A 16,326-nucleotide genomic window follows, 5' to 3' on the forward strand; every position below is an offset into this window, starting at 1 on the left:
AGGAAAACTGATGGCTAGGAAAACTGAGGCTCAGAGAGTTTAAGTAGCTCTTGTAGTCAATAAAATAAAGCTTGAACTCAGCGTGCTGCACTTTCATGATTCCCCATGGCATCAGGTAAGGAGGTCAGTCTGATTTGGCAGAACTGGCAGACAGATCACATTCACTTATTTTTCTAAGCTGTTGCTCCTGCTGGTTTTTTGTTTTCATTTTGTTTTTGTTTTTTTGTTTCTATTTTGTTTGTTGTTTTCCAAGAAATGTCTTTCATCCACCCACTCAGATCCAGTCTGTTCTTCAAGAGCAGTCCAGTCCCTCCTTCCCTAGGAGATCACATGCCAGTGTGTCCCTCAGTTAGCACACGCTGAATGCTCCCATTCTTAAGTGCTAGAGCATCTCTGCAGAAAAATCCTACAGTTGTGAGTTCTTAGGAAAACCACAGCAGATTACAAATCCCACATTCCTTTTCAAGTTAACTGTCCAAAAGTCATATTTTTCATGGTTAACCCAAAAACAAATGATAACTTGATCATGTTATAGCCAAGGAACATAATTTACTGGTGTTTAATTGCAGACTATAAAGTGTTGCATTACACTACTCAATGTAAATATATTAAGTGGCTTCTTTGGCTAAACTTTATGCTTGGGGTCAGGCTGTCTCTTTGAATAAGACAAGAATCTATCCTGGAGGAATTTGTACTTTATGGTTGCCATCAACCAAATAACTTCAATCCCTAAGAGCTAAGTAAAACCATATTTAAATGCATGGTATACAAATATAGAAGCAGTTCCTAAAGCAGATTATATTTATTCACAGAATAAATGAACTTAATAACGTATAATAGACATCAACTTCGAAATTTATGTTCATCTATTTATGAATAGTTATTTGCACTGACTACTTAGTACATGGATGGCATTTTGTAGACACATGTCTGAACCTTTATTATTTATAGTCAGTTTAAAGAAAGGGGCATTAAAACGTTGAGAAATTTTAAAAAATCAATTGAAATCAGTCTTATTTATAGTCAGTCTAAAGAAAGGGTCATTAAAACGTTGAGAAATTTTAAAAAATCAATTGAAATCAATACAGTTCGAATTTGTCTCAAAAGTTATTTATCCTAAGAGATTATGTAGTTGTTATCCGAGGGACTCTATAGAAATCTCCAAACCCAAAGATGGTGATTGCCAAAATGATGACAAAATAACACAAAAGTGATGGACTACTCACTTATATTAAATGAAACACTGGGTAACAAAAATGTGTCTAGTTATTTCCTGATCTCTTCAAGGGAGAGAAAGGCTGTTTCTAGGAACATAATAATTTTGGTCACTATAAGTGTTGTGTATTCAGTACAGAAATATTTGTTTAGGATTTTTCCATTATCTGGAAGAACTATCTCTCAGAACCAATAAGTTTTCAATTCTTGCACCAGCACAGATAGTTTGTTGAAAATTTAATGAAGAGCTGTATTGAGAAGGGTTCTGAGGCCATTTTCAGGGTTAGAATGAAAGAGGTCATGATCAACTGTGTCAACAATTGTTACAGAAGATAGTGTGTTTTAGGGAAGGTGGTGGGGATAGGAGTAGGAATTACAGGTAACATGTTTGATGTATTTACCATCCCTACTCTAAGTAACTTGCCTGCACAAATTTCTCATTACTAATTTTGTTCTCTAGTAGCTTGAGAGAGAGCAGATGATAACCAAATAGAGATGATTCAAATTTCCAATGAAAAAAATAAGTATTATTCTTCCATAAATTAAGAAATTGGCTTTCTATTGTGTGCATATTAGGTTTTTCCTACTTATAACCAAATATTAAATATTTTAATTGTTGACCCATAATTATCTACTATTTTCGTTCTATAACTAAACTTCAAAAACAAATAATCTTGCAAATTATGTAAATAATCTTTATAGAAATAAATACATATATAAATAACTGTATAAATAATCCTCCTGTGTAGGGTATGGCTAATGAACGTAATAGTGAGTATGATGGTAAAAGAAAGTTATTTAGGGGCGCCTGGGTGGCTCAGTGGGTTAAGCCGCTGCCTTCAGCTCAGGTCATGATCTCAGGGTCCTGTGATCGAGTCCTGCATCGGGCTCTCTGCTCAGCAGGGAGCCTGCTTCCTCCTCTCTCTCTCTGCCTGCTTGTGATCTTTGTCTGTCAAATAAATAAATAAAATCTTAAAAAAAAAAAAAAAGAAAGTTATTTAGGAGAACAATTTTCTTACCTTTTTTTTTTTTTTTTTTTAAACTAGGCTCCATGCCCAATGTGGGGCTTCAACTCACAACCCTGGGATCAGGAGTCACATGTTCCAGCCAGGTACCCCAGGAGAATAATTTGCATTGTTGTTGTTGTTATTTTGGTTGGTTTGTCTTTTTAAGTAGGCTCCACACTAGGGCTTGAACTCACAGCCCTGAGATCAAGACTTGAGCTGAGATCAAAAGTTGGAGGCCTAACCAGCAGAGCCACCCAGGTACCCTGGAGAAGAATAATTAACAGGTCTCCCTATATTGACCATTGTCTTAAGTATCAAAATTCTGGTTTGTTTGTCTGTTTGTTTGTTTTTAGATTTTATTTATTTATTTGACACACAGAGAGAGAAATCACAAGTAGGCAGAGAGAGAGGGAAGAGAGGGAAGCAGGCTCTCCGCTGAGCAGAGAGCCCAATGCGGGACTCGATCCCAGGATCCTGAGATCATAACCTGAGCTGAAGACAGAGGTTTAACCAACCCACTGAGCCACCCAGGCACCCACAATTCTGGTTTTCTTAACAAAGGCCTCTTCCGTTCTTCTACCTTTTAATAAACTTAGACTTAGTTTTCTTTTTTTCTTTTCAATAATCAGAGAGAGGAAAAGTCATGAAAATGCTTCATTAGTTGACACATGGTGGAAGAATGTACTTTTTATTTTTAGTCTGTTAAGATACTTTTGAACATGACAATTGGTTGTTGACTAAACTTTAGGTTCCTGAACAATATCCCAACATATTTACCAGTCAAATGTTTATACCATGAAACCCAGTTACTCCAGTTTAAAAAATAAACTCATCACAAAGAACCAAAATAATCATTGTTTTGAAATCATGTTTAAATAAAGGAGTGAAAATTAAGCTGGGAAAACAGAATCCAGAATTGAATAAACTTTCCCCTCAAATTCTCTGGAACAAAAACTCAGTCACTTCCATTAGTTTTCTATGTCCTCTGTCTTCATGTGGCCTCTGGGTACATAATAACCTTTCTAAAGGTCTCCTCAAGGGATATTTTAGTCATGCAGTGATCTCCTTGAACACAAGTAATGACAAACAATAAGCTAATTCTCAAAAAGTTTTTTTTTTTAAGTCATTTTTACTACTTTTAAATGAGTGTGTTTGATGCATGATTTTGGTCCCCCTGATTAATGGTCACCGCCAGCCCAGCTTCTAGAGTTGTAATGTTTCCGTGAGCTTCCCTCCAGCAGAGCTCGACCATTAATCCAGTGGCATATGTCAGCTCAGCAGAGCAAGGTCACTCTTCTGCTTCAAGGGGAACCTTTTTAGAAATAATAAAACTGACAGAAAGTTCTTTTTTGCATGCTTTATGCCACCTGAGGTGGAGTGCTGCAGTTAATATCATAAAGCTTATAAACATTCCCATCTCAGGCAGTACCCGCTGCCACTTTGGTTAGGAATTTAAACGTTTTTTCCTTAGTAAGAACAGACATGTTTATGTGGGGCAAATATACAGTCTGTAATCCCAAACAAGGAAAGAATAGGTGGGAAAAAAATAGTAAGTTCATGCTAGGATATTTGGAAGAGATGTTAGGGTTGTGTAGCTTCCTTATGATCAGTCCCCAGTTGCCTTTCAGCAAATCTGATTCGGCTATTTAAACAGTTCATTATACCGCGGGGGAACAGTCATGTTGAAATGTAACGATAGATAGGAATGAACTCTGTTGATAATTCTTTAACTTACAATATCTGACGAGACCATTTATCTTGGAAGGAAATTTCTCTCAAAATTAGAAATCTGGTATAATTATTTGTTTTATAGGTAGTGGCCTGCTTTAAGATTGATAACTAATTATAGTGAGATATTCTTAATCTTAAAGTCACTTGAAACGTAGATGGCCTTAGAAGATGATAGCTGTATAATAACTAGCAGTGTATAATTTGTATATTTAATTACTCATTTTGTTACTTTTACTTAATGAAAAAAAATCAAAGTTGTATAGCTGTAACTATGTGAAGTATTCAGAAAAAAAAATTTAAACCAAATATCCAGATTAATGCCTAGACATATCACTATGTATGGTATAAAATAGAATTTGCTACAAGGTAAAGCTGCCTTAAATCTTGTGTCAGGAATTTTAATTATTTAACTTATGAAAAACATAGAAAGGGAACTTCATTATTTTATATTTAGTTGTCTCCGTTGTATGTATGTAGAGAAAAGGTAGGGCCAAGTGGCCACTCAGGTTCATCCTTCCTAGCTAGGAAGCCTGTTTCTTGGTTAGGTCTCCATGCCCAATGGCAGGCCCTCACTTCATAGGTATAGAAACTTTGTCTTTTAATCTTTCTGAAATAATCTCTGAGGGACTGACTCATAAACCAAACTAATAAGACACCAAAAATGGCAATGGCAAGTATTGGTAGAGTATTGGAAATTCAACCGTCAAGAAGAATACATGTTCTTGTTGACTTATCAAAGAATTTTCTCCCCTGGAGGAAACACTATAGAAGACACAAGGTCATTGTTGGAAGTTTGCTTCCTTAGTGGAGTAAAGCTACAGTAACTAGGTGGCACCCAGGGCTAGACACAGGAAGCTACAAATCCTGAATTACTTATCTTACTAAGTGAGCAAGTCCACTGAGCCAAATGGAATGTTTGCTTTGGTTGATCTATGTTGTTCTGCTGATATTGACACATTTCTATTCTTCCACTCTTTTCTAGGCTTCCAGCAAAGCAAGCCCCTTTGCTATTTTTTCTTTTTTAACTCATCAGCTATATTAAATTGCCATGTTTGATTATTTTGTTTCATTACATTCTGATTCTAAGTATGGTTCCTTTGCTTCACGTGGGTGTTGCCCAGATCTTTGTCAGCAAACCCTTTGTAAACTATGTCCTGGAGTAGAGTACTTTTTAGATGACTAATATTATCCATTAGTCATTTCACACTCATTGTACACACATTGAGAAATCCTGACTGTTCTGTATGATAAATATTTTTGGCAGTAGCCGAAGTATAATAGGAAGCACGTGGAGTCTGAAAGTCAGGCGGATTGAGTTTAGTCCCCCTTGTGCCCCAGCAAAAAATCCAGGGATGCAAATATGCATAAGGTACATCCCCTGTTCTTGATGATAACTCTGGTTGGGAGGGCATATTGGAATAAACTGTGTTACAAGAAACAATAGAAATGTGGAACAGTCACTGTGAAAAACAGAAAGGAGAGTGAGATTATTAATGGACCATGTTCTATGTGCTAGAAAATTTCCATATGATAATTAGCAAAATCCACTCATCCATCCTACATGACTTTAATACACCCCTTCTTCAGATAAGCACACTGAGACTCAAAAGGGGCTTAATAAAATGTTCAACGTCCCCTGGTGAGAAGATAATCAAAATAGGACTTCAAATCTAAGTCTATGTGACTTTAGTTTACGTTCCCTACTGCTCTGCCATGATTTCCTCTAGGACATTGCCTTGGGCTACTTGGTGGAGGCTTTGTTGAGGGTTTAACAGTCCAGCTAGAAAGGTGATTTTAATCTGTAGCCAGAAAGCCACTGGCCAAGAGGGCAGAGGAGAAGTTTTACTTTTATTAATTTTCAGTGATTCTTAGTAGAGGCCTTGTGGGATGTAGCAGAGGTAGGTTTGGATGGAAGGAAAGAACAAGGAAAAAAACTGGACAGTGTGGGTAAAAGGGAACCACTGTCATAAGGTCAGTGGGGCTGGCTGAATGAGGGGACTGGCCAACTGGATGTAAAGAGGGATCTAGGGTCATTGGAAGGAAGGAAGCAGCCAAAAATCAAATCCTTACTTTGAATTAGTAGAATTTCACGGACTATATAATGAACTGAATTTTGAGTTTCCCCAAATGTGTATGTTTAAGACCTAATCTAATTCTTCTTCCTATATTGTACCTCGGATTATGACTACGTTCAGACATGGGGCCTTTAAAGAGGTGATTATGGTAAAATGGGGTTGTTAAGGTAGGCCCTAATCCAATCCTACTGGTATCCTTATAAGAAAATGAGACTTGGGTGCATAAAGAGAGATGTCTACCAGAGTGTACATGGCCAGAGGAGTGACTAAGTGAAGAGGAGTAATGGATGGCCATCTCTACGCCACTAAGAGAGGCCTGGAACAGATCGTCCCCTCATGACCCACATAGGAAAACAACCCCACAGACCCTGATCTTGGACTTCCAACCTCAGTTTGTGAGAGGATATGTTTCTGTTTTTTAAGCCTCTCAGCCCATTGTGTTTTGCAATGGCAACCCCAGCAAACTCCTGCCCATGAGGTGAAAACTTCTAAGGCTCATCATGTGAGGGGAGAAAGGAGACACGGCCAGCTGTGCTGACAAATGGCTCTCTCTATGTATAGAAGAATCACTTCGTCTACCACTAGAGACAGCTTAAAAACCTCTTCTGTTCTTATTAATCAATTCTTAATGTAGGACATTTTTGTTCTCAGCTAAGAAGCTAATTATGAATGTCTTGTTTCTAAAAGTTCACCTAAATCCTTAACACTAGAAAGGAAGAGAAATGGATCAGTTTGGTAATGCTAAATTGGGAAACTTGGATATGTAGAGTATGGAGTTGATTCCATTAGGGAAAAAAAAACACAATCTTCAGGGATAATGAAGCCATTTGTCTCCAAAGCAGGCAAAGAAAGATTAAAGAGATGTGTTTCATTAAATTGATTTTTAACAAATCCAGTGCATTGGTAGTCAAAGTAGTGACTTGATACTCTTCCCATAGGATATAATATCTAAATTTCCAAAGAAAGAGAGGCTACAACTTCTGTCATTCTCTCAGGCATTTGTCTTTTGAACTTCCTGTATGCTTGTGTGGACACTGTTTTGTTTTTGTTTTTGTTTTTTCATGTTTAGCCAACCTATTTGGCCCTACTTTTTTGGCTACTTGCTTGCAATACAACTTGATTATAGATTCATATTCTCTAAAATGGGAAAGTGAGAATGAAGTAGTGCTTTGTTGGGAGAAAAGTTTTCAAAGCTAAAATTATTAGACTCTTTCAAACAATTAAACATGATGAAATGAACAAATTATTTGTTCATCTCTTCTGATTTTGAGATGTACTAGAAATGAGAATTAAGCTCAACAAGAAATTGTAGTTTGGAGAAAGAGAAGAAAATTTGGGGAAGTGGCACATCAATTCTGGTGTGAGTTTCTGGTGGCCATGACAGAGACATATAGGCATTCCTCCTGGGAGCGTGGGCACCAATTATTAGAAGCAAAGAGCAGTGTAGGGCAGTGGTGGCCTTTCTGTTCACCATCTCTTCAGCATAGGTGGTGTGGTTAAGTTTCCTGTACATATTCAAAGGGACACAGTATGTACAAATAGGTCCCAAACTCATCTTCTCAACAACCACCCTGCCACTCCCCTTGTGTGAACCACCACCATCTCTTGCCTGGTTTCAATAAGAGCCTCCTAACAGGTCTCTTCTCCCTATTTTCCAAGTCTTGTCAGTGTATTTGAAAACCAAAAGATGGAATAAACCCACTAACGTGTAATCCAGATCCTTCTTTTCTCCAAAGTTTTCAATTTTAGCCCAAATCCTTATAAAGACCTAGAAGCCCTCTATGACTCTGCTCTTTGGGAACACTCTTCCCCTTGTGCACTCTGTTCCACTGTTTCTCAAACACACTCAAGCCTCAAGGCTGTCGAACGTGCTCTTCCTTCTGCCTGGAATATAATTACATCAGTCAAACTCGTACGCAGCTCTTTCATTTCCTTCTGGTCCTTTTTCAAATGTCTCATTCTCACCAAATCTTTCCCCGTGGTTTGTATCCCTCCCCTTTTTAGCACTTACCGATACCTAGCATACTGTATATTTAACATATTTATCTGGCTTGCTGTGTATCATCCCCAGTAAATGTCAGTTCTACGAGGGCAGGGATCTTTGTTTTATTCACCACTGCATTCCCAGCATAAGTTCTATATTGTCTACAGTCAACACTCAAGAGATATTTGTTGTATCAAAGAATGAATGAAGGAATGAATGAAGGAAGGAAGGAAGGAATAAATGGATTAATCAATTACCTTCTAAGTCTTTTGAAAAGATTAATAGAAAAAATGTTTCCAGATTGTGTAACTTAAAATTCTTGATGCTCAGGCACATTCAGATTCCATCTGAAGATGGAATCCCATTGTTAGTATTTCTTAAAGTTCTTCAGTGATTCAAATGTGCAACCTAGTTTGAGAACCATCGATGCAAACATCATTTCCGAACTTTAAAGTTCTCAGAGAACTCATAGGTGTCTTGTTACAATATGTATTCTGATTTAATAAGTTTGGGGAAGGCCAGAGAGTCGGCACTTGTAGCTGACTCCTAAAATGCCAGAGCTCCTGGTCTGTATGACCACACTGAGCAGCAGGCACTTAGATCCACGTTCAACTTGACCTTGGTGGTCCTGTGATACATTTTAACATGATCTATACTCAGTTCTTTCCGGAGTTTTTTTGTTTTGGTTTTGGATCATAATTTAGCCATTTCTTGGAAAACGAAGGTGACGTAAATATTAACTAAATACATAAATGAAGAGAACCTTTTGGGAGTTTTTTTCATTTGTGGAGAGGAATATTAACCAAAAATAAAAATAAACATTAATTTACACCCATCATTTTTAAGTGGAAAAAGTAAATTTAAAGTACTTTTTCCATTGTATATCATATATCTTATTTGGGATCACTTTGTTTGATAAGCCAAAACATTCGACTGAATTTATCTAAATTAAAGTCCGAAATTACACACCAGATGAAGGAGCAAAAAGAAGTAATGGGGGGAAACCCACAAGTTTAGATGAAGAAAAGCTGTTCCTATAATATTGAATATATAAATATATATATATATATATATTTTTTTTTTTTTTACTAGCTATGACACCTTGAGGACAATATTTCACATATACAGGACTATTTTCTTTCCTGTAAACTGGAGGGACAATGCAATAAGCCCCTTGTGTAAGTGCCTGGCCTAAAGTAAACACCCGTACATGTGAACATTTCTTCCCTTTTCTTATACCTGGTTAGAGAAGAGTTAAAAATGTATCTCAGCAGTCCTGATAGGAAAAGCAATGAAGAAAGCTCTTTAATGCCACAACTATGTGTCATCCTTGTCTAGGAGCATAAATTTGCACAGCGGGCAGTGCAGTGAAAACAGCTCATAATCAACTCATCACCTCTCATCATTGCTAGGATCAAATGCAAATGGAAAGAATGCCACTTCAGTCATTGCTAGTGAAAATTAGCATCTGTGACACTAATGGTGTCTCATTTAGTATGTACTTTAGATTTAAAAATATGGTAAAAAAAAAAAAAAAGCTATTTCCAGAACTGCCATTATTCCAGTGTTTCCCTTTAAAATAACAGTGGTATTTGAATCTCCTTTATTTGAAAAAAAAAGCTATTAAAATTTATTAACACAGATCATTAATTCCAGCCAAATAAAGGCCAAGTTGTTCTAATTACAGTTGCAAAGTTTCATTTATCTATTCTTTTTCTATTTTCGAAGTTTCCACCATAATCCCTGACCTGGAACAAAGGTCTATGGTTATGTAAAGGTCGGCCTCTCCAGAGAATTTTGTAAAACATTTGCTATCTTAGGGTCCTTAAAATAAAGCTTGAAAATGAATTACAGTTGCATTTATACATATACATATAAACTTAGGGACACACTCAACAGACTTAGGACCAAAGGAAATGAAAGTGCACTGAGTTCATGGGTATCTATACTTGAACCAGGATACACAGAGTAGGTGCAAGAAAACCCATTCACTCCACACATGTTTGTTAGGGACCTACTACACTGATGGTGGTATGCTGAGGACAGGAGGGCAATTTGTGGTTAACTTAATCTCATTATTAGGTCATGATTTTTTTTTTTTGGCAATTTGAACATTTGAAAAATTGAAAAGTTGTTATTGTTTTAGATTTGTAAGTTTTGAAGCTTGACTGGACACCTGGAGGGGTTTTGTTGGTGGAATTCTTGTATCTAATCAGAGATAGGAATGGAGGACTTCTCAATTCCTTTCCAGCTTACAGAGGCTCTTAAACATATGTTCTCCCTGGTTTCCATAAAATGTATTTGGTAATTAAGACAGAAATAGGAGTCATATCTACAGTTCCTATGCTAGTAATGGCAGCATAATAATTAAGAACAGGAGTACTGGAAACTGACATATATATTCCACGTCACACAGTTTTATTTTTCATCTGACTGTCTCTGCTCAAGTTAATTCATATTCTCTATGCCTTCTCATCTATGCAGGTGTGTAATAGTGATTCACAGAGTTGCTAAAAATATTAAATACTAGGGACACCTTGGGGGCTCAGTAAGTTAAGAATCTGCCTTCAGCTCATGCCATGATCTCAAGGTTCTGGGATCAAACCCCGCATTGGGCTCCCCGCTCAGAGGGGAGTCTGCTTCTTCCTCTGCACCTCCCCTGTTCATGTGCTCTCTCTCTCAAATAAATAAAATCTTGAAAAAAAAATTAAATATTAAATAATGTATAAAAAGCTCACAATAAATATAGAAACATAAAATAAAACATTTCAGCTGGAAAAAGTCACAAAAAATCATGTTCTATAATTTAAGCATTTATAGAGTGTAATGAGATCGTATCTTATCAAATCCAAATCCTAGATATGCTTAAAATTTTTAAAAATCACTATCAGCAGTGGGAAGTAGGGATGAGAAAGCAAAACCAAACTTCAAAAACCAAAGTACAGAACCTTGCATGTATGTAAAGCAAGGCTATTTTTGAGTGATTAATCTAAATGTAGAATTCTTAGCTGCTATTCATCAAATTTCTTTATTAATTTGGAATTTAGCTATATCCACCATAGAGAGTTCTGAGACACAAATGAAACTTTCTGGAATTTATTAACATTCCAATATACATAGTGGGGTTTTCTGGTAATAATTCTCCAAGGCCCTCCCAGTTTTCCTGATAGCATATCTCTGGTTACTCCCTTAACCTACACTATGAATCCCTTATAACAGACATGAATACTATTGGTCCTATTTATGACATGTTAATGATAAAATTAAAGACAGTAAAACCATATTTTAACATGCGTTTTCATTATTTTTCTGAGTTGTGGACATGTCTATTGATAAGACTTGTGAATTTAAGAAAATAATAAATCATTTTGTATTATAGGCTCATAAAATCTATTGCCACATTTTATATCCATGAATGTTTTGAATTCTCTCACAATTGTGGTACCTACTTAAAAATACTCGTAACAAAGTCCTTCTCCATTGATTTCCTTTTCAAATGAACAGTTCCATAATTTTTATCTGAGGCAACATTAGGTATAATATGCATTCACCCTTCGAATTGGGTACTAGGTCACCTGAACTATAATTAGCACAGGAGTTAACACAAACTACATGGTTCAGTAATGGTTCCCTCATTTTTAATGCTGTTGTTCTTTACCTACTGTAGCGTTCCCAGTAAAAGACAAGAAAATTTCTCTCAGATATTTTGAAAGAGTATAGCGCAAGGAGTATGTCTTTCTGGGTCAGGAGATGTGAAATACTATTTGGTCCCATAGTTAATCAGCATAGGCTGTGTTATTCCCCATAATTCAGGCTGATATCTTGATGGTTCTATTCCATCTTTCTAGACACGGGCCATATGATCCCTTCCAGTAGATGAAGGAATTTGCACTCTTCATTCTACTAGCCATTTATTTGTAGAGATCGTCATGACACGCAGATCTTTCAACTTTTAGGGACTCTGCAATTTTTCCATAAAATTCACAAAGGAAATTACCCAATAAAGTAAGTAAATGTGAATAGAAGATGATTTGTTTCTAAGACATAATTATAATGGTTAGAAAAGGAAAGGAAATATATATATAAAAAGAAAGGCCTTTGTGGACCTGGAATATCCAAAAAACACACTTGTACATATGCACTCACATATTTCTTCAAATTCACGGAGAATGAAACCACTCATCTACAGAAAATGGGACTTCATTCACAACAAAAGTTAGTATGTCCCAATGTGATTATTCTCTGTGATGTGTTTTATTCCCAGATAGGTGTTACCAAATATATTATTATTTAAAGAAATAAAGAAGTCAAAAAGATTAACAATACTCCACTTACATTTCAATGGTTCCTGCAATTAAGGCAAATGATGATGATAGACTACAGTATTATTTTGAAAACAGTTCAATGACATAAATATGATAGTAACTCACTACATAATGCAGTCCTTGTCAAATACTTCCACTTCAGATTTTAAGTACTTAAAGGAAAACCTCTGTTTCATATTAACTTCTATGATCTTCCTAAAACCTACTATTGTCAACTCAATATTAGTTACATTTAATTTAGTAAATTCTATATAAAATTAATCTTAAGTATAGAAGTGATGGTTTGAGAAATTTTTCTTTCTCTTTGAGAAACATTGCTGTGAGTTTTTATTGTATTAGGAAAAAAAAAAAAAACCAGAAATCATGATATATTATCCAGTTGCATTTTTAACTAAAGATGCTTGACTTAGTTTTTAAAGATAGGAAATCTTTTATTTTTTAGTTTCCTTCAGACAGGTTGTATAGTAACTTGCAAAGACTTATAAAATATTGACCATTGTTCAATGCCACATCAATTTAGAAGTTCACAATCAATTCTCAACTCCTTTCTCTCAGAATGGGTGCCAAACAAATAAAGACCAATAATAGATAATAAGTCAGTCCTCTAAAAAGACATCTGACCTCAGCTATAGTTCATTCACAAATAGATTAAAAATATTTTTTATCTGGGGAACTCAAGAAATGCATAAGTATTGGCAAAAACCTTTGAACCCAGTATTTCATAGCTTCTCTCATGTTATTAATGAAACCAATTTAGAGTTCTACAATAGAATCTAAACTTTGTTATCTCCTGCTGTACTTTTTTTTTTAAAGCGGCACTTATTGTCAAGACAAGAACAGCATAACATTCCAAATAGAACCGATTTGATAAATCTATCAATATATGCGGTTTTGATGCTTCTTAAAAATATAACCCAATCCTCTCTCTAGTAAAGTGTTAGTTCAAGTGATAGTAGGAAAAATAATCTTCTCAGCAAACTATCATATTTTAATACAAAAAACCCCAAAAAGCAAATATTTGAGCCAAAACATCTCTATTTCACAATTTTCTCATAATTACAAGTATTATGAGAGCTGAACATGTGAGGGATAAAATTCATTCAGTTAAATAGACATTGACAACTTTATGGTTATTAAAAATGTTCAAGACTGTTTCATAATATCAACCTTCCAGAGACCACCAAATTGATTTCCATGAAGTTGGATCTGAGCTCCAACTTTACTTTAACTTGAGTTACATATGTAAATGATCAAATATACACTATAAAATAAAATTACAGAGACAGTAATTGTCAGGTATTATTTAACACCTAAATTTGCAATTCAATATTTTTCTTTTTTTTATTTCTTTTTTTTTTTTTTTTTTGGCAGTTCAACATTTTTCATGCTTGCCATGAGGCATTCACCCTAGGGTTGAATTGATTTACGACTAACAAGAGAAGAACAATGTGTGGTGTGTGTGTGTGTGTGTATTCCTTTAAATGGTTTTATTTTGTTTGTGTATGAAATTACCTTACCTTTGGTTTTTGATGTTTCTCCTTCTCTGAAACATTGGATGGTTTTCGCTTCAGCATTTTGAATTCACAGTACTCCAAGCAAGTGTGCTTTCTGTTGTTAAAGAAACAACTGAAGGCTGTCAGCACTGTGCCGTCAATGATGTATAGCAGATAAGTTTGAGCTCAGTGACCTGCCACTTCCTCCTTTGGTCAGGATATGACTTCACATCTACATGGGTAAAGTTTTTTTTGTCTTTTGTTGTTTTTTTTTTTTTTAAACGGTAATTTTTGGTAACTCATGTTCTGTGTCTGTGTCTACCTCTATGAGGTAGATTCCTAAATCTTACACTTTTACATGCCTGTAGTTACCCTTAAGGCCATAAGGATGCAGAATAAAGATTTTTTTTCCTTTTTTTAGTTTATATGAAAATAGAAATCTATCACACATTCTGTGGATAGAGGGAGGAAAATATCTGAACCCATAAATGAAATAAAACTTGAGATGTGGGCATTTTACTATTTAAAAATGCAGAGAATACTCAGGTCAGTCAATTTTATACTTCCAAATAAACTTTGTCATAAGACAAAATGAACTAGACTTTATAGTAAGGAGGAATACTAATCCTCCTTAAAGTACAAATGCATATACTTAAAAAACAGAGTGTGGGTGAGATTCAAATAAATATAAAGAAGAGTATGACTTCAGAATTCAATGATTATACATATTTTTACCTTTTAAATCCATTAACTATGTTGTCAAGCCCTGACCAACGTGGAAAGCAATGAAACAGAACCCTGCCTTCGCTGGGTGTCTTTGCTGCTGCAAAGGCAATGCCATCTACAGATAATTGTTATTCCAGTGATGAGCCAATGGATCAATGGTACCTTCACATGAAACACCCAGAGTCTCTATTTAATAGGCCTGGAATAGAGCTAATGTGGTTTAAAAAGACTTTTCTCATCCAACTGAAGGGTTTAACATTTTTATTATAATGTCAAAACCAAGACACCCAGAAAGTAAAAGCAACAAGTTCAAGCTTCTTGTTAATAAGGGATTTACCAAAGGGAGACTGTGGAGCATCTAAAATTCCATCTCTATTAAAAGAGGATTGTTAAGAAAATCAACCCAGATTTTCATTTATCAAACTTCTAGGTTGAAAAGCAGAGGTGCCATGTTGTTAACGAGCAGCTTCTCTAGGTCAAGACCAGCTGACTTCATTTCTCAGTCTTTCCTCAGACCTCAGAGCTGTTCCTCCCTGAGGCCCAGTTCTAAGTGTTCAAATTTCACTAATCATTTAATGAATATTAAATTACATGTTGTGTACTGTTTGACAGTATATCATGCCTCTTGACTAGCTTAAAAATTGTTTATGCTCTATAATAGAATTAAAGACATACACTTAAGATTCTGGCTAATATGCTTCTTCTACTAGATATTAAGAGCAATTATATTTTTAGGAATGATCACTCTGGTATTTTCAAAATAACACTGAGGATTCTGAGGTTGGGTAATTCCCTAGAAGCATGGCTTAGGTTCAGGCAGTGACCTAAGTATATCTTAGTTTCATCTTTTCAGGAATTGAAAGTCATGAAAAAAAAAATGTATTTCTTAACAGAAACATTTGCACCCTCATGCCCTCCCTTCTTTACCTGTGAATAGAAATTTAATTCAATTGTTGAGTTTAATCAACAACAGGAGAATGATAGTACCTGCACTTACTACAGTCATAGAGCTTTAGGGAGAATAAGAGGAATTATCAGTAAAGGTCATACTTATTATATGACTTTAGCATTTATAGAATGTCTAATGACAAGAATTGTTTGGGGATCTTAAAAAAGTCAGAGATTTCAAATATTTAGGTTGGGGTGGTGCTTGATATAAGTTATACTTCTACAATGACAACTAAGGAATAGAGAACACTCACATTCATGAGGACATACATGGACTAGACTATCTACAGTTTTCAAAAGTGTTACACTTGAGCAATTCGTCCAAAATCACAATTTATGAATTCTAGGCTCTAGGCACTTTACCATCATTAACACTTTAAGAAATGTTTTATTTTCTTATTTTTTTTATTTTTTAAAGATTTTATTTAATTATTTGACACAGAGAGAGAGAGCACAAGCAAGGAGAGTGGAAGAGGGATAAGCAGGTTTCCAGCTGATCAGGGAACCCAATGCGGGACTCGATTCTGGGACCCCGAGATCATGATCTGAGATGAAGGCAGTCCCTTAAACAACTGAGACACCCAGTTGCTCAAGAAATACTTTAAAATATAAGTAAAACTGAAATCTTTTCCTTCAGAATCACAGATGGGAGAAGCAATTTTCTAACCTTCTCTACTACTCAGGAAAAAAATATTTTCTGGAGATATTCAAAGACATTTGAAGTCCTGTCACAATCTATGTTAAATGACCTAGTCCTCAAAAATCTCAGGTTGTAAGGTAGCAAATGTTTTCTCTGTCTGTCTGTCTCTCTCTCTCTCTTTT

The 16,326-nt window shown here is 35.5% G+C and overlaps 1 protein-coding gene and 1 long non-coding RNA gene across 7 annotated transcripts in view; one reads left to right on the forward strand and one right to left on the reverse strand.

Annotated features, from left to right (window-relative positions):
* Positions 1 to 16,326, forward strand: part of LOC131825258 (uncharacterized) — a 219,165-nt gene that overhangs the window by 136,921 nt on the left and 65,918 nt on the right. For 3 of the 5 annotated variants that reach the window (XR_009351171.1, XR_009351175.1, XR_009351172.1), the window contains exons 3-4: positions 2,262 to 2,326; positions 13,958 to 14,070. This is a non-coding gene — a long non-coding RNA (uncharacterized LOC131825258). The remainder of the gene's footprint in view (positions 1 to 2,261; positions 2,327 to 13,957; positions 14,071 to 16,326) is intronic. The other 2 variants (XR_009351173.1, XR_009351174.1) reach the window with 1 other exon arrangement.
* SAMSN1 (SAM domain, SH3 domain and nuclear localization signals 1) overlaps positions 1 to 16,326 on the reverse strand; it is a 119,764-nt gene that overhangs the window by 38,786 nt on the left and 64,652 nt on the right. Inside the window, exon 1 of one of the 2 annotated variants that reach the window (XM_059164482.1) lies at positions 13,855 to 14,000. The exons of the other annotated variant lie outside the window; for it this stretch is intronic. Within the exon in view, the coding sequence (XP_059020465.1) occupies positions 13,855 to 13,911 (57 nt within the window). The 5' untranslated portion in view covers positions 13,912 to 14,000. Of the gene's footprint in view, positions 1 to 13,854; positions 14,001 to 16,326 lie in introns of those variants that run through there. 2 annotated transcript variants of the gene reach the window in all.

This window comes from Mustela lutreola, chromosome 2 (genome assembly GCF_030435805.1).
Source record: "Mustela lutreola isolate mMusLut2 chromosome 2, mMusLut2.pri, whole genome shotgun sequence".
NCBI lineage: Eukaryota > Metazoa > Chordata > Mammalia > Carnivora > Mustelidae > Mustela > Mustela lutreola.